Raw genomic sequence first — 25,281 nt, forward strand, 5'->3', positions numbered from 1 at the left:
TTCTCCACTGAGAGCTTGTATTTTCTCAGTCAAATAGGCAGTGAGATCATCAGCTGAGATTAAGGGCAAGGAGAGCAACAGGATTAAATCTAGGACTAAAAATTTAAAAATAAAGCAAACTGTTAAAATATGCACATGTTCTCACTCCAAGTAATTAAGCTTCTGCTATCTTTATTTTGGATTGGAAACTTTTAGGTTAGTATCCTGTTTTGTTTTGTTTTTTTCCCACCCCACCCCCCGGGAAATTTATATCATAGTTTGCTTAAAAGATTTAATGAAATAATTACCCCAAATGTTGGAGGATGCAAATAATAAGCATATCTTTCAAACTGAAATTATAGGTTAATCGTACCTATTCTCCATCTCCTAATGAAATTAGGGACAATAAACACCCGTTGTCCTATAATAATGAGTTTCTCAAAAAGAAGAAGAAAATAATGTAACCAAACACCATGGTTGCCTGTACTAGGTTTCAGGCTGTCAGATTTCATGATATATAAATGAAATAGAACCATAATTTTCTGAAATGGGAATGCAGTAAAATAACGTTTTAAAAGGATTCTAAAAATGTAAATATCAGCTGATCTAAAAAACCTTTAAAGTATAACAAGGGCAGTATTAGTAGAAGAGGGTAAACTAACCACCTACCTAAGGCAGGAAAACATTCAGAAGGAGGTAGAGTCGGGAAAGACCAGTGGACATCACAGTAATCACACTGGTTCCACCTCACAGAGTGCCCTGGGGTAAGAAGAGACAGCAGCGTGGACAGAGCAGACCCGAGAGAGCTTCTGAGCAGCCACGGTGAAAAGTGAAACATGTCACATGGGGCTTTGCTCCATATTTAAAAGGAGACAGCAGAGTAGCTGGCAAAGATTTTCTTAGCAAGATATAATAAAATGCACTTATCACATGTAGAGTTATTTAAATGAGAGACCGAATGGCACAGTGTGCAGCTGGTAAACGACACAAGAATCCTGGGCAGGGAAGGTCTCCTGTCTACGTGCGGGCACAGGACCAGGGAGACCAGGGCTTTGCTGGAAAACGGGGCGAGTTGGCCCAAGGGACCAGATGAAGCACCTTAGACCTGGCCGTGCACTGGCCTGAGCCACCGTGAGGAGGGTACAGGGCTGGGAGGAAGTGTGAGTTGTGGTACGTGACAAATGGCACCTGACATATGTAATGACATCAAGGACAGAAGGGAGAAATACACGTTTGACCCCATACACCTCTCCTTCAAACATTCTAAAGTAAAGAATTTGTACCATCTATTTATACCACAACTATTTAAAAACACAAGACTAGGCTCTTTTTTTCATTACTGAATAGCACAGGCCTTCATAAAATGCCAACCTGCCTTGTAACCCGTTTTTATAACCTTTCAAAAACACAGGAAAGTGACACCCTTGATTTATGGAAGGGGAAACTGGGAGGGGTCCACAGAGATCACACAGAAGCACAGAATTTTAGGAGCAGAAGAGTCGTAGAGACACAGGCACACAGAGAAATTGGTTTACACGTAACTGAAGTAAATTGAATTAAACCTACTTCTTTCAATGACTAATAACCGTACTGTGAGGAACTGAAGGGTAATACAGCATCGAAAAGCATCCAATACAAATACTATTTCACTAGACGGTCCTATTTCATATTTTTCATTATTTTTAAGAAAGAAATCAAAGCAGATGCACTTGTCTTCTAGACCTTAACTTTTATACAAATTCTCTCTCAAAGATAATATAAAAAACCAAGACTACTTTCTTACTTTCTGAAACTCCTAATTTAGCTGATCTTTCATATGAAAACCTCTTTTTTTTTTAAAAATGACAAAAGTGGTGCTTGGTTTATGTAAATGGATTACTCCCACCTAATCCAAGTGAAAATGCTGCAGATCCACCCCCTCCTCTCCTCCGATTCTCATGCATTCTCTCTCCCACTCTCTATTTCATTTCTTGGTTTCTACTTCTCTCTCTTCCCCCCTCTCCCCCCACTATGCCTTGTGCAACAAGATTCTAAATAAACAGAAGCCACAAGGCTGTCCTTATTCCCAGGATTTTCCTTATTCTTATGAAGGGAGATAACAGACAGGCCTGAAACCGTAAGTAAATCACGGGTGCTTATGACTTGTTTTTGGGCTTTCCCAATCCTTGAACTAATTTTCCCCCCTTTTACTAAAAGAGGAAATCAGTTAATAAGTTCCATTTTCACTGAAAGTGTCACACATAATTTGCTGACTAAAAAATCAAACTGATTAGTTGCTGACAGACACGTCATCTGTTCTCATAACCAAACATGTATAAATATAAAAGTTATTTAGAAGAATTAAACACACTCTATAACTCAAGACTCCAAAGTGGGGTGATTAGAACACCGTCCCAATAACCTGCAGATTACACCTAAAGCAGGTACCTAGGCGTCCACAGTCCCTCCTCAAATTGGCCTTGACCTCATGTGCCCACACTAAGAACTTTCCTCACCACGGAGCTTTTGGACATTCTTAATGGAATATGCTGGGAGTCGCTTGAGAAACGCTTTTAAGTATTTATTAATAATTACGTTTCTCCCCACGGTTCCTACTCTAACCCTAAACTGACAGTTAATGAAGTTCCCACGTTGAATGACTTGAGAATAGCGTTGTCAGAACTGCCACGTGTCTAAGGGGAAGGAAGCCTCCCTCCTCCGTCGTGTCTGTAACAGATGTTCCAATGAAACGGGAGGCAGCTCACCTATCCCCCAAGACCCAGGCCCACATCACAGTGGCTCTGAATCAGGCTGGATTTCAGACCTGAGAGACGACAGCCCTTCCTGGGTGTGTGAGAGCTGCCCCGGGGAGGGGAGCTCCACGGAGGGGCCCCCATCGGCTGGGCCTCCACGCGCTGCCGGACGGAAAGAGCAAATCACAGACACGAAGGCCTCCGTTCAGAGAAGGCGCCTGTCGCAGGCTCCGAGCACCCCGAGTCTGACTTGCCCCTGGCTGGGCGAGTGTCCCCGGAGCACGGACCCTCACTGCCCTTTCGGTCCGCTCTGAACACCTGGTCAGAGACCATGGACACGGCAGGATCCCAAGAGCCGGGGAGTCCACCAGAGGACGGAGGAAGGGGCACAAAGGTGTTCAAATGTATAAATCTGCAGGTCCCACAAAGTCAGAATTCCACTGACCGAGTGGAATTGGGAACCACTGACCGAGTTGGGAACCACTGACCGAGTCCATCTGGTTATTTTTGCAAGGGAGGAAATAAAGGGTTAGAAGTTTAAATCATTTGTGCTAGATCGTAACTCATATTCTGGCGGTTCGGACAAGAATTTAAGGCTCCTGGCTTGCAGATCTGTGCTCTTTCCCTCTGCTACACTGCCCCATAAGTAACTGCTATAATCTCAACTTTTATATGTTTATACACACAATCCTTCTTAATCAACCATCCTTAGCTTTAAAAGACAGCAGGAGTAGCCACGCATGTCAAAGTCGTCACACACCTGAAATGAACAGAATGAAGTCTGGGCGATCCCACCAGGCCACCGCGGGTGGATGTGGGAAGGAGCACGAGCTGGGAGTCAGAGACCCCACTCCTCTCCTCAGCCCCCCGCCCCGTGCTCCTCAGAATGGGAGCAGACGCCCCAGCTCATGATGGCCCGTGTGTCCACAATGTGGTACCGTCTTCACACAAGAGGACCCTCACCTCACACCCATCACTCACCTCCCTGACCCTGCCGACTGTCTAGCTGGCTGATGGAAGGGTAACCCCCGTGCTGGCCTTACACAAACACACCCGTTAGTAACTGTGACTGAACACTTTTTTTGGCTCACTTGCTGAATTTAGAAGCTACCCCTAGAAGAAGAAGTGACTCCACTGTGCTGCTAAATTTTCCCTGGACGCCTGGCATTGCATACAATTTGGTCAGGGGAATTATATTAAAAAAGTCCCCTCCCATTCTGATGATTTTCGTTACAAAACAGGTCCACTGACGTGAAAAAGAGGACGATGACTTCAGAGAAAATGAGGGAGGGTGCTCTTGCCAATCTGGAAAACACAACGCACACTGAAGAACAGAAACTTGCAAAACCACGTTTCTTTTACTCAGCTCTACAATTCTTCAGGACATAAAGGCTTTTCACGTCCAGGACAACAGCCAAGTAAACCAGCAATAAGGAGAACGCAGGATGATTCCAGGGCACCGTGTCCTGAAGGAGAGGGTCAGGACTGCAGAAGGACAAGTGGCAGGCTATCAGCAGCTGTGTCCTCCTGCCCAATGCCTTCAACTGTTTGGTGCAGACAGAAATAATGGTGCAGAGAGACAATGTCTGTGAAGCAATGACGCCAGTCAAATTAGGAGCATTCTGAAGAATACTCTAGGGCTGGTGAGACGCAGGAGAGGACAGCAGGCCGCTGGCCTGGCCTTGGCAGCTCTGACTGTGCGTCTGCAGCCTCGGCTCAAGGAGCTCCCGGACACGTGGGTCCCGGGAGCAGGGCATGGAGGAAAGGTCTGTGGTCGGGCTGCCGGGTGTGCAGGCACGGAGAGCTGTTAGCCCAAGAAGTGGCTAGTGTTCTGCCCTCTCTGATAATCACAGTGATCTCATGTGAAGTGAAACTCGCTCTTTTGCCAAGGAAAACAATTCTAATTTTTACTTTCTGGCTTAAAATGAGTATCAAAGCATGGATGAAAAGTAATGCATAAGCCAAAGGCTCTTAGTTACCCAATAATTCTGTTCAGTTCTATAAGTTTGCCATTGGCAGTATTCATTCAATTTTAGGTTTGCGCATAAATTTTCAACTTCTTGATTCTTGGTTGCTTAACATGAAGAGTGAAATGGAAAACAAAACCCATAATCTCCATACGGCTTCTTTTATAATGCAAATATATAGTGTTTATTTTACATGAAAAATGTTTGACTCTATCATCATTCCATGGAGTCCTTTACAGATATTATCTACTTATAAAATAAAATGGACAAGTATTTTTTAATCTTTCTAATACCAGGAAAGACAAATGAACGAAACATCTCCAAGACGCTAACAGCACTAAGCTTGTCTTTAAAGCAACTGTGGAGTTGCCCTCACCTGCCTCCAAGCCCTAAGTGTGAGAGAAGAAGTAGGTGCAGACAGGAGAAAGCACCTCTGGAGGAGGAGTTTCTGCCTTCTCACACGGCATCCCGGTGCCCAGCTAGCGCTGCAGTGCCCTGCATGACCTCCACCAAGGCGCCCAGAGGTGCCGGGTCACAGGGCCAGCTCTCCCTCCAAGCTTCGCCATTCTGGTCACCAGTGCACAACTATGTCCCAAAGGACTTTCCAAGTCCTGGCACAGTGCTCAGTATACTGGTGATACCAAGTAAACCTTTATGCAGTGACAACAGAAACACTACCCCCTAAGAAGGGAAAACCTTCCCTCTCAAGTCGTATTTCCAGGCAGGCAGTCAATCACCCAAGGATCCCATCAATCAGGCCCTGTAGGGGGCCAAAGGAATAGGAGTATAATAATTGCATCCTGTCCCCTTTTCTTGAAGGCATTATGGTCTTCTGAAGAGGGTGACAACTCTGTCAGAGAAATCCTGAAAGGTGGACATCCATGTGCTGACGTCCACAAACCTGGCCAGATGTGACTCATAAACTGGAACAGGGTAAGGACCGGTTTCACCCACTGCCAAACCACTGGGTTATTCCATGACTTTTAGGAGTCAGTGTGCATTTGTTTTCAGTGCCAGTGACTTTGCCCAGAGATGTACCTTGTTCAGACACCATCTACCAGCATCTGTAATGGACAACTGAGACCACCTGGTCACAGGACACCTCGGCTGTGAACCGCGTGTGGCTACGGGGAGCAGGTAACCTGCACAGGGCACCAGAGACCAAGCTTTAGAACACAGTGAGTGAATCCTGCCCTCAGCCCTCCAGAAGGTAGAGTATGCAGGACGAGCACTTCAACAAGCAACATTTAAAACAGTAATATCATTAAGACTGTAAGTACATTCTGAAAGGTATTATTTTTCCCTGATAAGTCCATCATGTAAATCTGTAATTAGGGACTTCTAAAATAGCTAACTTTTTTTTTTTTTTTAACACAATATGCTCTAATTGTCTATCAAGTCAATGAGTACTTAGGGACTCTTAAAACTGCTGATTACTTGCTTGCTGTATTTTGGAAGAACGAGTACTAAAGATTCCTTATGAAATTCTCCTTAAAACAGAATGAAATCGGAAATGTGCTGTTCCCTGGCTAAGTTAACAATCTTCCATTTTTCCTTGGAAAGACATCTATCCATCATCATATTTATCATTCCATGTCTGGACTATAATTGCATTAACTCCTATTTTATAATCTAAGTGAATTTCCATCTCTGACAGAATAAAACTTTTTCTAATTCCCAATTCGAAATTGGGTCCCAAATGTTTCTAATCCCAAAGGTCCCAAAGAGGGCTTTATTAATCATTTATTCCTTAATGTAGATGTAAGTCATTTATCTCACTTATCAGGATAAACAATGTGTGTGCCAGGCCATATGGTATGGTATTTACAATTCATTCTGTCGTATTTATACATCTGCTAGGTAATGAACTAAATGGAATAAAAATGAGCTATATCTTCTATCAAGTTATGTTCTGTTATGCTTAATGTTTAACAGTTAAATAAATTAGCAATGTTCTCAAGGTCCTTAATATAAGTTATAAAGGTTATAGATATTCTTATAGTAGTTTGTACTACTATTAATATACACTTTAACTTCATAATAATGTTTTGTTTAATTTATTTTGTAATCAAGCATCATAATTACTTCCAAACATAAATCAAGCAGAAGCTAAAGAAAGAACAATGACAAGATTATTTAGACATGGAAGCCAGCTAGGAAATCTCCTTTTTCTGCCTGTCGACTTCCTATTCATGAAAGATTCTTTTGTTAGCTGTGGGGGACGTTTGGCCCACGTGTCCCCTACTAGGGCCTGAACAGACTAATTGCATAGCTACTACTCAAGACCTCACTCCATAAAGGTTGCAGGCGAGAGCCCAGGCTGGTCTCTTGAGATGCTTGTTGTTTTGGCATAAGTGATTAACCAACTCTTAGAGAGAGAAGTGGATAAACAGATAAATATTTATTGGAAGCCAGACACTGGGGAAATGCTGACAGACACTCCACTCATGAAGCTGACAGTCTCATGGGGACTAGTGACAGAAAGCAAGGAAACAGACAATTAGAGTAATTACGTATTGTGATATGCACAGAAGAGCAAAGGGAGCGGTGAGATGGAAAATCACAGTGATGTAACGTGGCCACGGGAGGCCTTGCTCAGACGGGATCATTCGAGATGAACTCTAAAGGGTGGGAAAGAGTCATATCTTACAAGAGCAGCTGGACCGTTCCGGACAGAGAAGATGGCATATGCAAAGGCCCTGGGGTGGAAAGAATTTGCACTTAAGAAATGGAAAGAAAGGAGTGAGTGGAGCAGAGGGAGGTGAAAGGAAAACAAGGAGGTCGGAGGTGAAAGGAAAACAAGGAGGTCAGAGGTGTGTGTGTTCACCTCACGTTCTCTCTCTCTTCCTGCATTTCCCCCTCTGGTCTCATCCCACCCCCTCCTCAGGCTGAATAAATGCTGAAGTGGGCATTTATTTATGAATAGGGAGCCCCCAGACAAGGCTGGGTGAGGGCCAGCTATCTGCCTCTTTTGGTATACTAAGGAGTGGCTGTGCATCACTAGGAAAAGATCCCCCATGGCAGAAGGTGATGGTGTAGCAGCGGCCAGTGGCCAAGTTAATGAGCCCAAGGCTGTCCTTCTGCTTCAGCACAGCCTGTGTGGGATCGCAAGGGACCCAGAAGTTCATCTGTGCCTTAGTGAGGAGGTTCGGGGTCTCTGAAAGGGCTGGAGGGTAAGCAGAGGCCTGGGGTCAGGATACAAAAGCCACGTGAAGAGAGAGTTGAGGACTAGAGAAAACAGCCAGACCACACAACTTGGGGGCAGTATCTTGGGGCATGAACCCAGGGGGGGTCCCCCAGGCCCAAGAAGGATTCCTCTTTATGGATCAGCGAGACTCATCCAGCCTTTTCCTAGAAGCAGCTGCACACCCTGTGAGCTGATTTTCACGCGCAACGTACTCTGACTGCAGACTCTCCAGGCATAAGGCTGTGATGCAATGTCACCTATTTCTCTGTTTTGCCCCCCACTTCCCATCATGCCTCCTGCAACGCTGCTGATGCTGCAAAACAGAGGGTGCTGTCCCTTTCTGGAAACCCAGGCTCAGCACTGCTGGAGGCCTCTCCACGGCTGGAACCTCATACCAGCTGGGTCAGCCCCCCTCGCATCTGAAGAGGGGTGACGGGAGGGGAGCCTGACCTGATTATAAAGGTACACGCTGTGGATTCAGCCAAGTCAGGAGGAACATTCCGACCAGGGCCAGAGGCCCACCTTTGTCTCTAACAAGGTGGGCAAACCACTGCGTCTCCAGGCCCTGAATGACGGCTGGGGGCTTGACGAGCTCAGAGGATTCTGGCAGGTTTATGTTCTACCTTCACATTGTTGATGCCTCCCAAGGATAAAGCGCTTTTTCTAGTTGGCTGGAACTTTCCGAGAATAAGAATCAAATCCTCTCTCCTACGCCTGCTGGGTCCTGTACCCTTGCTGAGAGGGCGGTTTGTTCCTCTCAAGCTGGGACGGGGCATTCACGGCGCCAGCACAGAGGGCAGCCCAGTCTGCTGGGAGGGTCACCTGCCGGGAGGTGCTCTCCCTGGAGGGCTGGTGGCCCTGGGTCACCCACATCCCCACGGCTCCTGTCATAGCACATCGGTACTTTGTCATTTCAGGAAAAAACACTTTATACTTACGCTGGTGAGAAACGTCTATTGGTTACCACGTGGCGCGTCCAAGTGTGCATTTAATTTAAACGATGATTCTTTTGTCTCCAGCTACATCTACTTTATTAGAGGCACTGGCACCTGTCATATTTCCATTTTATTATTTCTATTACTACTTTAAAATATGAACAAAACATTTCCATGCAATCGAATATTTCCTTCTGTTTAACTCTGATTTCTAAAAGAGTGTGTAAAACAAGGCCTGAAGGGGCAGGGGGGTGAAATAAGTATAGACAAATGACATTTATAAAGTGTAGGAAGTCAGGAAAATGACAAACAGATAGGTCAAACATTCAGCGGCCCACTGTGCACGGCAGACGGGGCCAAGCCATCCTGGTCCACGGGGTGGGGTGGCGGGGGGAGGTCAGCTAGGGTCAGAGGGCCAGGCCAGGTGGCCGATTAGCACACTTGACTCTGGCCCCGTCACAGGCATTTTTCTGACATGCACCCACCACCTGCAAGAGCTGTGAACAGTCGGAGCAGCAGAGGTGAGTGATACAAAGAGCCTGCCCTGCAGAACCCGTGGTCTCCGGGAGCCACCGTTCCCCCCTCAGCCTGTGTCTGCAGCCCGAGCCTGCCTGCTCGTGGCGGCGGGGTGAGCCTGCGATGGGGACCTGCCTGCCTGGGAGAGCTATTCTAGAAAGCGGGACGGAGGGCACAGAGGCGCAGAAGCACATCACACCAGTCGGTGCGCAGTGACTGTGCCGAGAAACAGAGGCGGCTCTGGGGCCAAAGGGTGCAGGGGGCTTGTCTGGGAGGGGACACCTGAGCAAGCCGCAGGAGGTAGCATGCGGTGGCACCCAGCTGCAAGCCAAGGAACAGCAGTGGCTCAAGTGGAGACACACAGCTGGTGTGCTGCGGGCAGTGCCAGGGCCAGGCGATGCCAGCTACAAACCGGCAGCTGCCATCTTCCTCGACGAGGATTAAACCATGAGCCGCTGCAGCTGCTGACCTTCAACACCCCCTGAAATGAGTTCAGGGTGAACTCTGTGCTTCGGGAAAAACTGGCACAACAGGTTTTCAGATAGTTAGATATTTTCAGGAGCCGATTTTATGAGCCCAATTCTTGTATCTCCTTGTGTCTAGAAAAGCACTAAAATCCTTCATGGTGACATCTGCTCCTTGTCACTAGCAGTAACCTTCTGCAAAAAATATGTGCTTGGTTGCACGCCTCCCCCTTCACCAAAATCACATCTATACCGACCTTCCCCTACATCTTTGGAACAGTTTCTCAGAGCTATCTGAAATGCTGTCTTCTGGGCTATACTCCCCATTTTGCCCCAAATAAAACTTAACTCACAACTCTCATGTTGTGCGTTATTTTTTCAGTTGAGAGCGAGCAGGGACAAGAGCGAAAACCCTGGCGGGAGCTTCCAGGGGCCTCCAGGTGAGGGCCCCCAGGTGAGGACTCCAGGGCAGGAGAGCGGCAAGAAAAATGTCACTCTAACACAACAGAAGAGAGGACAAAATCCTGCGGGATGACGAGGATGCAGAGACAATTCATCTCCCTGAGGACATCAGACACAGCTTTGGAGAGGAGTTGACCCTGGACTGCAAAGAACTTCACCTTCTGCCCAAATGCTGCTGCATAAACCCTGGGCACAAGGAACGCAGAGCCCACCCAGAGGCCAAGAAGCCACCCCTGTAGACTAAGGAGAGAGGCAGGAGCAGACTGGAGGACAGAGGACAGGGCCACGGCCCACGCTGGGGGTGAAGGAGCTGTAAGCTGTGCCGACCGACCGGGGAAGGTGCAGAGGAGAGCTGCTGACATGCGTCTCGTCAAACAACCAGAAAGCTACTGAACGATGGTGAGAATAACTTCATGTCTCTAGTGGTGTACATTTACGACTGCTATTGTGAGTTATAATAAGAAGTATATACTTAGTCTTCATCCCTGTCCTGGCACAGAGCTCCTGAAATCCTTGGAAGTTCCTGTGTCTTCTGTGAACGGTAATGAGGTGACTTTTGGAAAGCATGGAAGGATGGGGGCCGGTGGCCAGGAGAACCAATCATCAGAGGTTTGGAACTTCCAGACTTCCAGCAGTCCAACCCCCCGAGCCCCGACCCCAGGGAGGGGAGAGGAGCTGGAAGTCAAGTTCAGTCACCAATGGCCAATGATTTAATCAGTCGTGCCTCCGTAATGAAGCCTCCACAAAAACCCCAAAGGATGGCCAGGTTGGCGAAACCCTGGAGACTGGGGGAGAGTGGGGCCTGGGGAGGGCAGGGGAGCTCCGACCCCTCCCCCAGACCTCACCCTGCACATCTCTTCCACAGGCTGTTCCTGAGTTAGACCCTTTTATGATGAACAAGTGACTTAGCGGGTAAACTGTTCCTCTGAGTTCTGTGAGCCGCTCTAGCAAATCAAACCTAAGGAGAGGGTGGTGGGAACCTCCCGATCTACAGCCAGTCCCCCAGAAGCACAAGTGACAACCTGGACTTGTGACTGGTGTGTGAACTGGGGATGGGGATTGGGGGGGGGCAGTCATGTAGGACTGAGCCCTAACCTCCAGTAAACAGTGTTAGACTTGAGCTGAACTGTGGGACACCCGGCTGGTGTCGGAGAATTGCTTGGTGTGGGTGAAAAACCCACATGCACATTGGAACTGGGTGCAAAACATATTCAGATTTTTATTTTAAAGAACGGCAACGTACTTTCATTCGTAGTTTCATGAGGCTTATGGGGCCTGCTTTTCTTAAGTCTAAGTCAGTCATTCTAAATTTTTCAAACTGTCCTACATGTCATTCCAAATTCGCTCGGAGATCAGCAGCCCCTTTACGGACAGTGCAATTATAACAAAGAACCATACTGGTTGTTTAAGTTTTAGGAAGTAAAGTCAACTCCCAATTTTCTGGATCAATGAAGAGAAACGGCGGCCTAGGAAGCAAATGTGCCTGCGCTCTTCACCCGGCCCCGCTCCTTCGTGTGGGGTCACTGAGCCCAGACAACCAGCAGCAGGCATTACGGTGGTCAAGGCATTTCATCTCCCAAGCCTGCGAGTCCCAGAGGTGAAGTAACTCGCCCAAAGGCACAGGCAGTCAGAGCAGAATGGAAATGTAAACCCAAGTTTTTCTAACTCTGAAGTCTATCATCTTGCTTCTCAAGCTCGGTTAATTTCCAAAGCAAAAAACATCGGGCATCCCATTGCCTGGTGGATTTGTGGGTAAATGATTAATCATATAATAAAAGAAATGAGCTCTATTTAAACAAATTTAGCATTGAACGTGACTGGGATTACAGTTTCCAAACGCTATGACTAAAAAGACTGCCAAAAGGCAATGCTGTAGCTGCCTGAAGTTGGGCTTTTGGTTCTGATATTTTTGTATCTTTTTAAGGACTTTCAGGGAATGCAAAGCACAACAGAAAGATCCTGACACCTTAGTGCTAAATCTTAAGTATTTAATTTTGATTCTACTTGTAGAAAAAGTCCACCATGCAGGATTATATGTCAGATAAAACAGGAAAATTGTGCCCACGTGGCCTAAGAAAAGGAGATCTCAATCCGGCAGTGGACACAAGGTGAAGTGCCGGTTAGCACCTGGCTGGTAACAGAGGCGAAGAGGAAGTCATCGTCACCTGATCCTACAAGCTGGCGCTCTTCCCAGCTGAATGGGGACATTCGAATTTCACTCTCAAGAGGCTTTTCACAGTTACCTTTTCAAGAACTTACATTTGTCCTTTGTGATTGAATATTATGAATTATTAAATATCATGGTCTTGGCCAAAATACACTGCACAAACATCTCTACAGAAGCATGGGGCTATACAGCATGTACTACATCTTGGCTCGGTTTCTGCACTGAGTATAAATATGTTGATTGAATGACATTAGAAATAGATACAAACTCATTTAGAAAAACAAACTTTTAATTAAGTCTAATAAAATGTGCATGAGAACCCAACAAATTCTAATTGTGCTTGTTACTTGTGGCATTTCCATCTTTAGAGCCACGGCTCTCCCTCCACTGGCCCAAGTCCCCTGTGCTCTTCTGAACGCAGGTCAACACCATTCTAAAAGCCTCGGTAGACTAGCCCTATGTCATTCTGCTCTGTCTTCAAAAGCACATTAGCTATCTACACCTAGTGTTGCTCGTCCATAGGCAGCTATGCGATTTTACTCTATTTCATCCCCTTCTAAACTGCACATCCCTCGGACATAAATTGGGAGGTCGCTGAAGGAAGAAAAAGCTCATCTATTATATTTTTATATATTTTTATTCCTTTGTTTTCAAGGTATTTATCATAATTCTGAGCTACAAATCTTTTGATAAAGGGTCAAAGGAAAATATTCATAAAGAAAAACAGATGAGAAGAACCGATTTAAAAACTGTCCACCTCGGGGCTTCCCTGGTGGCGCAGTGGTTGAGAATCTGCCTGCTAATGCAGGGGACATGGGTTCGAGCCCTGGTCTGGGGAGATCCCCCATGCCGCGGAGCAACTAGGCCCGTGAGCCACAACTACTGAGCCTGTGCGTCTGGAGCCTGTGCTCCGCAACAAGAGAGGCCACGATAGTGAGAGGCCTGCGCACCACGATGAAGAGTGGCCCCCGCTTGCCACAACTGGAGAAAGCCCTAGCACAGAAACGAAGACCCAACATGGCAATCAATCAATCAATAAATCTTAAAAACAAACAAACAAAAAAACTGTCTACCTCATATTTTCTCTGATTGCTCTTGCTTTCACAGAACACCCCTTGTAGACAACCTGCTGTGCTATCTTTTGTGAAAATTCACTAGAGTAAATCAATAAAACAGGTAAAGTTCAAGTCAGGTTCTGCCTCCACAAAATGATAGGGTAGATTGCATGATCGCTAAGCCTTTTTCCAGGGACTTTCCTCGTGGCACAGTGGTTAAGAATCCACCTGCCAATGCAGGGGACATGGGTTCGAGCCCTGGTCCGGGAAGATCCTACATGCCGCGGAGTGACTAAGCCTGTGCGTCACAACTACGGAGACTGCGCTCTAGAGCCCACGAGCCACAACTACTGAGCCTGCGTGCCACAACTACTGAAGCCTGCGTACCTGAGGCTTATGCTCCGCAACGGGCGAGGCCGCCGCGGTGAGAGGCATGCGCACCGTGGCAGGGAGCGAGCAACTGGAGGGAGACTGCGTGCAGCAGCGAGGACCCAATGCAGCCAAAATTAAATAAGTTAAAATAAAAATTAAGCCTTCTTCCAAGCCCTAAACGTTTAGTAGTCTTTGCAATGTTTGATTAATAAAGCTGTCATATTATATATAATAAAGCACTGAATGCAATTGTTGAATCACATAAATATCACAGAAGTAAAACAACAGAGTACAAACAACGTCTGAAAGTTAAAATATCTGAAAATACCTTAAAATATCTGAAAATTAATGTTGGTAAGATGACTTTATCTGTTCATATGCGATAAAATGCTCTGTGTGGTTTTATAGATCTACTTACAAAATGTATTGGGTTAGCTGAAAAGTTGGTTCAGATTTTTAGTAAGATGGTACGAAAAACCCGAACGAACTTTTTGGCCAGCCCAATAATTACTTTGATCTGATTATCAAAGATACTGGACATACAAATTTGGTTTGAATTGTATGAGTAAATAAGATCAACGCTTTGACTTAAAATAGCATGGGCAGTAAAAGATGATTTGACGTGGCTGTTTGTACAAATACACCCACAAGAGACAGGACAGGAGTGAAGAGGCTACACGTGGTCCGCACTGCGGAGCAAGTTCTCCTGCCAGCTCCTCACCACACAGGCATCTGACACCGACTGCAGGGTGTGACTTTCTGTAAACAAAGTTAAGAGAGCAGAGTACAGTTGACGTATTGTCTTCAGAATCTTATGAGGCCAACGTTCAAGGCACTATGAGTAATTCTGTTTAGTATAAAGGAAGTAATTCTGTTCTTGGTGGAAAACGGTGGAAGGGTAAGGCATGAGGTGAGCAGAGGACAGACTGCGACAGGCCTGGTACATGTGAAGGAGTCTCAAGTCTAAAGATACTGCTAAGAGGTTAGATTTGGGTTTTACACAGACTATTACAGCAAAGAAACGAGACAAGATAGTTAGGAAGCTGTTGCAACATCAATGCTAGACCGTCAAATTTTGTTTTGCTGGAGGACCTAGACAAACCATTTGTCTTTACTTTCCAGTGGAAAAAGATTCTGTGATAAATAAGTAGGCAAATACATACTGGAGTAGGATTGTGTGTATGTATGTGTGTATTTTTGCTTTAACGATGGGGCCATGGATGATATATATTGAACCACACTATGAACATGTCTTAAAGTCTAGGTATTTAAAAATTAGTAAGACTAATGATGCAGATATGAATAATTACAAAAAATAGGGTTAAACAAGTAACCTATAATAAACTGTATTAATATAATTAATCCAAACAAACACATTTATAACCAAAAAGCAAGCACAGCAGTAATACAATATCATGACCAACCGAAGACATCCAATTCCCCCAAATAATAGGGATTCCAATTACTCAAGTGCACATACTCAAAACAGGAGTCTTATAATATTGCCAGGAATACATGAAAGCCTAACTTAAGAGAAAACTAAATTTAAATATTTGGAAAACTCTAGTCACCTATTCATTTTAGCACAATTTCGAATTTTGTAATCCTTAATAATTCACATAGTTTTAGGTAAAAATGAAAATCTATAGAATGTTACATCATTTTCTGAGAGCAGCTAACACTAATTGAGCACATCCTGTGGGCCAGGCAGTTTTTGAGGTGTTATACACGAATTTATCTCATTTCATCATTACAGATTATGAGACTGACACACTAATATCACCTCCATTTTCTAGATGAGGAAACAGGCACAGATCACACAGCTAAGCAAAGCAGTGATACTGAGATTCACATCTCAGCATTCTGACTCCAGATTTCACAGGCTCAACCACTAGGCATTCCTGCCTCTAGAGCCTGAATTTTTAGATTGGGAGGATCAGCGTGACTCACTAACTAGCAAATTGCAGACCATATCCTGCAAACCATTTGTACCTATGATGAGAAGTCAAATGCAATGGTACTGGGAAGGGGAAGAAGGGGTCAGAGATGGGTTCTGAGAAATTAAGAAAGAGAGCCATCAAGACTTGATGACTGGCTGTATGTTGGGGTGAGGGAGGGGTAGGGAGGGAGCAGAGTCTAGAACGACTGCATGGGAAGCAGCAACTTTGGAATCAAGTAGCAACTACGGTAGAAAGACAAGCTTTTGGCTTGGGATGGAGCTGAGGTTCGATCCATAGACTTTGCGAAGCTTCTGAGACATTTGGGTCGAGAAGCCAGGTAGGCAGCCTGACCAAGGACCAGGCAATGGTGAGGCGGAGTGAAGGTAGCTGTCTCTGTACCTGAAATGCTGATCCGGGCCCACCTCCCTTGAAATCCCTACTTGAGAAGCTTACTGGGATGAGGGACAGAATGTGCGTGCCAGTGGGTGGGGGGTGGTTCACATCAACCGAGAGACACCTCCCTGGCAAGATGGGATGCAAGATCAGGGAGAACAGAAAGTGGGCTCAGTAAAAAGCACAAAGCAAATATGCTAACCCTTCCCCCCTCCGTGGAACTGACCTTGTTCTCCCTGTTTTACATTCTCTGTATGCAGACCCTGCACTTGCTAATGCACTGCAAGTTATATGAGGACCTGCACCTCATCCATGTGTAGCTTTTGAAGAATCTAGCACAATGTCAAAATGTCTGTCAAGTTATTAAGTCAGTAATTCTCCTTATTTCTAAAAGAAGTTAAGGAATTCTTTCAAAGATGCAGTTAATCCTTTTAGATCTAAGGTTCAAGCATCACTGGGCTGGTTCATCCTCATTAACAGGATAGAAGGCTACCTTCACCCCAAGAAACCAAAGGGAGGACAACAGAAGCAGTGGGGGAACAAAGCAAACATAAGGATGGAGAGGGCTCGCAAAATGTCTGAAGCTAGTTATTAGTCATGTCAGCCTAATCTGATCAGAGGAATCCTGCAGACGAAAGAATATTTTGGTTCGAGGTTTATTAGAATTTAGAATGGTTAATTACCTCCTTAACTTTAAGTACCTAGAAAGGCAGAAATAATGAAGATACCGATATAACAGAAGGTTGTCTTTTTTCCAATGTTTACAACTAAAATTTTTTTAATTGCTGAAATTTAAAATACTTCTGTTCTTCTAAAACTTTCTGAAACCTACTCTATAAAACAAAATCAATTAAGATAAGATGTTTAAGAAAACAAAAAGTACTTCAGCTAAAAGCAAAGGCCAAAATTAGATGGATTTAGACCTGGCTCAGTTTTCCAAACTAAAATGTGGAAAACAAAGATTCTGCCAGACAACATTATCAAAATAATTCCTTAATGTTGATAACTCTTCATTTATGTAGAGCATGTCTTTTGAGGCTTAATTGTGAATAACTGGCTTTCAGTGTAGCTATAGTGCTGATTAATCAATTCACCTATGTGATATCGAGCTTTAAAATACTTATAATGACATGAAATAAACAGCATTAAGATAGGCTCCAGGCTAAGTATTTAAAAAGCAACAACACAAAGAGCAAGATACTCACGATGCGGCACTTCCAGGGGATGACCTGTGACGTCACACCATCCGACTGGGTGAATGTCAGGGCTGTCTGTATCCATCCAGTAGTCATATTTGTGGTCCCAGCCATCAAAATGGACCTGTTGGAAATGAGAACTTAGTAATCAGTATATCACTATGCCTGTGTGAAAATATTAGAGAACATATCTCTGAAATTGAGATTAAAATTGTTGTAATCTCACATTACAGCTGAAACAATATTGAAACTGTGCTATGAAACAGCTTTCTAATCTAACCACCAAAGGCAGCTGTACCAATTTTTCCAAAAAATTTAAAAAGTTGTTACATTAAAAAATCTGTCGGGACTTCCCTGGTGGCACAGTGGTTAAGAATCCACCTGCCAATGCAGGGGACACGGGTTCGATCCCTGGTCCAGGAAGATCCCACATGCCGTGGAGCAACTAAGCCTGTGCACCACAACTACTGAGCCCACGGGCCACAACTACTGAAGCCCATGTGCCTAGAGCCTGTGCTCCACAACAAGAGAAGCCACTGCAATGAGAGGCCCGCACACCGCAACAAAGAGTAGGCCCCGCTTGCTGCAACTAGAGAAAGCTCGCGTGCAGCAACGAGGACCCAACACAGCCAAAAATAAATAAATAAATTTATAAAAATAAATAAATAAAAATAAAAGTAAAAAATCTGTCGAGGATTGATTAGAATTTGAAAGGATAGGACGAATCCGTTTTCCCATCTAAGATATTCTATGATGTTGTTGAGAGAACAGTTCCTGTTCTGCAGACACTGCAAGAACAATGTCAGCATCCTCAACAATGAGAGTCACCATCTGACACCAGTATAAACCTTACACTGACAGGAAATATATGGAGTAGAGTAAGTAGAGTACAAGGAAGCAATAAATGTCAAAATCCTGACAAATGAGAGATGGGGCCATTGAACCAAAAGAGGCAAAGAAAGCAGATAATATGTGCTGCTAAGGTAGAAGGATTAAGAGCTATCTTAACAGCTATTAAAGGATGAAGTGTAAGTTGTCAGGAAACCTGAGGACACGACAAGGTAGAGCCTGGTCCAGCAAGCCTACTGGTTATCACTGTTTCACATCTCACCTACAAAACACACACACACACACACACACACACACACACACACACACACACTTCACATATATACAAACAAGTCTGAGAATAATTAAAATAAAACCCAATTTCTGAAACAAAAAGCAATTATTTCTGAAACTTATCACACTCCATGTTCTACAAGTTTCATAACTTGAAAGAATCAAATTTATTTGTGAAGGCAAAAAAAAAAAAGAATGGTAGTATTTCATTGTTAAATAACTTTACTTATTCTCTCATGTATTTTCTGTTTCTATCAATTAAATGGAGAATCTATCCTTCTCAGTGCAAATAAAAAATTCCTCATTAATTCATACTTTGAATGAAAAGAGCAAGATGTATAGCGTTATAATAAACTGAGATGTAAGTATTATTCCCCGCCCCCCTCCCCCGCAAAAGAAAGGTAAAATTGTATGGAGTAAGTGCCAAATAAAATCCCAACATTTTTTTCTCAAGATCCATCTTTCCAAGTAAGTGGTTCTCAAAGTGTGGTTCCCAGACCAGCAGCATCAGTTATCACCCGGACAATGCAAATTGTCGGGCCCCAATCCAATCCTACTGAATGAGAAACGCTAAAGGATGGGGCCTCAGGGTCTCTGTGTAAACGAGTCCTCCAGATGCATCTGATGCAAGCTTAAGTTTGAGAACCAGTAATCTTAGGAACAACGTTCAAAACAATACTTCTACCACATTGAGTCTTCTGCACATGACAGAGTAACAACTATAAAACTGGACAAAATATATGAAGTGGTGATTTCAGACACTGGACAACAGGAAGCACAGAAATGTGATCCCTAAGTGCACCAAGATGAGCCCCGAATGTCAGCCTAGAGACCATTTCCTCCCAGCAGCACAGGGAGGAGAAACATAAAAAAGGAGTTGGGCTGTGCTGAGGAGACAAAGATTACAGTTCAGAGCTGAGGAAGCAGCTGGAAATTGGAGGACAAAGACTGGAGAGGACAGAGCTCCAAGAAGGGGACCCCAGAAGTCTAGGTGGGCTACTCACAGGACCTTGGCCAAGGGCTGGACTGCACATGTGCAAGGTGAGACTTGGTGAAGCCAAGCAGAGAGCAGCTGATACAGAGCTGAGAATGAGACAGACACTAGAGGACACACATCACTGGGAGAGTAGAGAGACCAGAGTGGAGAGAGCTCAATAATACCATGAGAATTTGACCGAGACACCAAAAAGTCCATAGTGTCGGAGTCAGAACCATGTCCTACATAAGGGCTACTCTAGACTAGCCCTAAAAAAAGTCTAAAATTAAGCCTCAACAAGATTAAGAAACCACCAGTAATTAACTGTCTGATAAAACAAACTACCCTTTTTAAAGGAAGACAAATACTCCCAACTCTGTACACTGTATCATTCATAATGTCCAAAGTAGAATAAAAATTTATTAGACATGCAAATAATCAGGTGAATGTGAGCCATACTCATTTTTTTTTAAAGCGGTCAATAGAAGGAGACCCTGAGTTGACCCAGATGTTGTAACTAGCAGACAACATCTATTTGTTGTTGGGACTTTAGCTATCAAAATAGGTTCAAGGGTTTAAAGTAAAAATGGTCTTGATGAGGGAACAGATAGGGAATCTGGGCAGTGAAATGGAAACTATAAAAGAGAAACAAATGGAAATTCTACAACTGAAAAGCAAAATAAAAAAGTTTCTGGATGGGCTTAACAGACTGTAGGTGGCAGGATAAAAAGGTGAGTGAACATGAAAACAGATTCACAGAAATTATTAATCTCAAGTATACACAATAAAAGATTTTTAAAAATGAAAAGAGGCCAAGTACTTATGAGATAATATCAACTGGTCTAACATACATGTATCGGTATTTGGGGTCCAGAAGGAGAGGTGAACATGAAGCACAAATAATGGCCAAACAAGACAAAAGTTGAAAGAATAATGTCAAAAAATCTCTCTATTTTGTCCCCAAATGCCAATTTATAAGCTTAAGAAGAACAGCAAAACCCAAGCAAAATAAATAGAAAGGAAAAAAAAAAAAGAACTAGGCAAATCATAGTCAAACTACTGAAAATGAAAGACAAAGGAAAAAAATCTTGAAAGCAGTCAGAGAAGCACAACAAATTACATACAGAGGAACCATGACAGGAGTGTCAGCCAACCTCTCATCGGAGACAGCAGAGGCACGGAGACAATGAAATGACACAGTCAAAGCACTGAGAGGAAAAGAACTGTCAACCTAAGATTTTAAATTTTATAAAAATATCCTTCAAAAAGGAGTAAAATAAAGGAATTTTATTCTACTGAAAAAACTGAAAAAGTAATTACCTACAGATTTGCACTACAAGAAATATTGCAGGAAGTATTTCAGCCTGAAAGTAAATATTACCAGGTGGAACAACAATTTTGGGAAAAAAATGAACAAAGTAGGAAAATCCATTCTATCTGAGCTCTACACTTACTGTAACGCCACAGTCTTAAGACAGTGTTGTTCTGGCATAAGGATAGACAAATATATTTTTGGAACAGAATAGTGTACATACATTGACATATATATACAGTCAATTGCTCTTCAACAAGCACAACAAGAGCATTCCATAAGGAAAGGCCAGTCTTTTCAACAAATGGTACTAGACCCACTGGATATCCACGAGTGAAAACAAAATGAACCCGCTGACAACTACCTCACATCCCACGTACAAATTAGTCTGAAATGGATTATAGACCTAAACATAAAAGCTAAAACTATCAAACTCAGGAAGAAACTTAAGATAAAATCTTTATAATAGTAAGATAGTCAAGAATTTCTTAACATAAAAACAGCACTACCCATAAATGAATAAGCTGATAAATTCAATTGTCATCATAATAAAAAACTTAAGTTCTTCAAAATCATCATTAATAAAAAGGAAAACTAAGCCATAGGCATTTGTAATACATTTACCGTAGAAAAGAATTAACAACCCAATAAATAATGGGTAAAAGACTTGAAGCTTCTTGGAAAAAAAGAAGGTTCATGAATGGTCAATAAGCAGATTAAAAAATCCTCAACATCCTTATTCATAAGAGAAACCAAAATGACCAGCTATTACACACCATAAATTAAATGACTGACAACACCAATTACTGGCAAGGCTGTGGAGCTCCCAGAACATTCATACAATGTCAGTGGGGCGGTAAAATTGTACAATCACTTTAGGAAATGGTTTACTAACGTTAAATTGTAAATCTAAGTAAGTGCCTACCCTGCGATGCCTGGAAATTCCACCCAAAACAGATGAAAATACAAAGCCGTGTGAACAAGTGTTCCTTGCAGTTTCATTCAGAACAGCCAAAAGCTGGAAACAACCTAAATGCCCAACCCCAGGTGAATATCCATTCACAAACAAGTGTGGTATATGCATACAATGACCACTGTCACCAATAAAAAAGGATGAACTGTTTATTCACACATGAACATGCATCAGTCAAACAGACACCATGTTGAGCACAGAGGACAGACTCGGGAGATGCACACAGTGTGTTTCCGTTGATGCGAAGCTTGACAACAGTCACAGAAAGCCCTGGCTGTCTGGGAGGGGGCGGGGAGCAGCTCTGACCACAAAGGAGCACAAAGGAACCTTCCGTGGTATTGGAAACGTTCCAAATCTTGACTGGGGTGGTCGTTATATAGGGTATACATTTCTCAAACTCATCAAAATCCACACCTAAAATCTGTACATTTTATTGTTTGTAAATTATATCTCAATAGAGCTATTAACATTTAAAATATTTCTACATTCAGCTGCTGTCATACAGGGCTGGCTGTTCTGATCTGGTACTATATTTATTTATGGTGATATTTCAGCACTCTGGACACAGCCAAACTGCATGTGACTACCAGTACCAGGCAACTAAGCAGTCCAGCTGTGAAAGGGCAAAACTGGCATCCTTTCCAGAATGACGCCTGCTGCTTTGGATTTACCAGTAGACAGAAGTTTATGTAAGTGTGTATAATGTAGTGAAGGAGAAAGAGAAAATTTTCTCAAGCTTTAATATTTCAACCCTTTCAATGTCCTTCTCTTTTAATTTTGCAATGCAATTGTTCATGTTTCAAAAGCAAGGAAACCACCTCTAAACACAAACAAGGCAGGTCAAGCGCTCCAGCCAGATCCTGCGTACAGGAGAGCAAGGCCTTTCTACTTCAGCTATTGGACCCGAACCTGGGAATCCTACTGTGGACTTTAGGTCTAAAACTGAAACAGTAAAAAGATAATATCTTAAAAAAATGTTTCAAAAGCAGATAGACATGATTTTTTTATGTACTCTATTCAACATTTTCCCCTTATGTTCATTAAGAAATATTAAATTATTCTTTCCAAGGCTGTATGTAATTACTTACAATGAAAACAGTGGAAATTTGAAATACCCCTTCCTAATCCAATGATATGAGGCACCCTCCCCTACAAGGGCCATCTAAACTTGGAATATATAACCAAATTCTGTATTCATATGTGTTTTTATGAAAGATATTTTCATATCTTTGGATCTTCATAACTTTGGAGGAAAATCGAATTTTAGGAATTCTAACCAGATGGTCATGTTACTAAAGGAGAGTGGCACTTTAAGGATATTTACAAAGAGTCCTTTTGTAAAGCAAAGAATAATTTTGAAAACCAAATCATCTCCAGCACTGTATTTCATACATTTATGATTTTTCACGTATTTGGGTTTGCATAAAGCTAAGTAAATATAGACAGCCTTCCTGCTCAGATTTTGATAAACTGGAAAACAAAGGTCAGAAAATCAAATTGGCCACTGTCTCAAGTTCTTATCCTTAAACAGACAGTAATGCTTCCTGATGGGATTACCACTATATGCATTAGTTATCAAATGGTTGGTAAAATAACTTGGACACTTAAGCACTAGATCAGCATATAAAAAACCAAGGGCGAATCCTTCGTGTAAACCCAGAGCTGGCCATCATCTGGACTGGTACTGTCCTTCTGGCTCTGCCTCATCATTTCCCGTCCAGAACCCACACCAGGGACTTTCCCCGGACCCTGGAGCTTGGCCACTCTGCCTCCGTCATCCTGCCACCCTCAAGACTCCTGGCACCTTGGCTCACACACTGTCACACCTCGAAAACCATCAGCTGAGTAAGATGCACAACGGTAATTATCACTCCTCGCTGCTCCTTTGGGCAGTTGGAAAATAAGCAGTTATTTATCTATCGAGGAACAGGGCAGCTAAATTTAATGCTCAATCACAACAATTTCATTAGCCTAAGTGATTATTATACTTGTTTGCTCCTGCTATATGGTTTTAAAATTTTTAATTTCCATTTTAACAGCCTTACCAGATATGTGCATTTTATTGTCAGGGGCCTCAAATCTATTTTTAAAGGCTTATGGTGAATGAATTATAAGCACTTATAGGTATGATGTGAACTTATTTAGAAAGAGGTTCTACTGCACCTGAACCCCTCTACCTTTAAATGAATACATTTTCAGTTAACTAGACTTAGCCTTAAATTTCATTCTAGAAAGAAGAACTGAGTTTTCATATATTATTCCAATACCCATTACTCATAACTAGTGGTGCTAATAAGACCACAGTAAATCTTGCTTCCAATGGTGAAGAGCTCTGCTGTGGGTCGGGTGGGGGACACAGGAATAGCACTGAGGACAGACATCTGTTCGCGACAGGACAAGAATGCTCGTATCGCGCCTTCAAAACACTCCACAGTGTAAGAGCAGGCATGTCTGGTAAGGAAAAGGGATTCACTTTTGTTGTGTGCCTACATATTCCAGGCATAGTTGTGAAATATATATATATATTCTCATTTAATGACCACTATACATTGTTTTCATAGATGATGAAAAGGAACCTTTTAGGAGGTTTGCAGAGATCAGACAGCCAGTAAACGGCAAAGCCAGACTTAAGCTGAGAACAGTTTACTGAGAGAACCACCCAAGAATAAAAATTGTGAGGCTATTTGGGAACACTCTATCTAAGAATCTATTGTAGCAGAGGTAAATTACATTTTTAAAATATAAAAAGGCATTTTCTGCCATTTGCAGTGACATGGATAGACGTAGAGATTGTTATACAAGAGTGAAGTAAGTCAGAAAGAGAAAGACAAATATCGTATAATATTGCTTATATGTGGAATCTAGAAAAGTGGTACAGATGAACTTATTTGCAAAGCATAAACAGAGTCACAGATGTAGAAAACAAACTTATGGTTACCAAGGGGGGAAAAGGGGGTGGGATGAATTGGGAGATTGGGATTGACATATACACACTACTATGTATAAAATAGATAACTAATGAGAACCTACTGTATAGCACAGGGAACTCTACTCAAATGCTCTGTCGTGACCTAAATGGGAAGGAAATCTAAAAAAGAGTGGATATATGTATACGTATAACTGATTCACTTTGCTGTAGGGCAGAAACTAACACAACATTGTAAGGCAACTATACTCCAATAAAGGTTAATTTAAAAATATAAAAAGGCATTTTCATAACAAAGCAACATGGAATAACACAGGACTGCCGTCCAGAACTACCTATACTTTCACACATTAAACATTAATTCCATGTTGAGCCAATCTGCTTATGTGTCTATCCAGACAAGAACTGACATGGAGGGACCATGAAGGAAAAGAATTGCAATAAAAAAGTGAATATACCTTTTTTTTTTAATTGGAGTATAATTGCTTTACAATGCTGTGTTAGTTTCTGCCGCACAGCGAAGTGAATCAGCCATATGCACACACACATCCCCTCTCTCTTGGACCTCCCCCCGCCATCCCACCCATCTAGGTCTTCACAGAGCACA

The 25,281-nt window shown here is 43.1% G+C and overlaps 1 protein-coding gene across 1 annotated transcript in view; it reads right to left on the reverse strand.

Moving 5' to 3' along the window:
• The window catches only part of L3MBTL4 (L3MBTL histone methyl-lysine binding protein 4), a 308,033-nt gene that overhangs the window by 156,717 nt on the left and 126,035 nt on the right, over positions 1–25,281 (reverse strand). Inside the window, exon 12 of the mRNA XM_028162388.2 lies at positions 17,375–17,489. Within this exon, the coding sequence (XP_028018189.2) occupies positions 17,375–17,489 (115 nt within the window). The remainder of the gene's footprint in view (positions 1–17,374; positions 17,490–25,281) is intronic.

This window comes from Balaenoptera acutorostrata, chromosome 13, assembly GCF_949987535.1.
Source record: "Balaenoptera acutorostrata chromosome 13, mBalAcu1.1, whole genome shotgun sequence".
NCBI lineage: Eukaryota > Metazoa > Chordata > Mammalia > Artiodactyla > Balaenopteridae > Balaenoptera > Balaenoptera acutorostrata.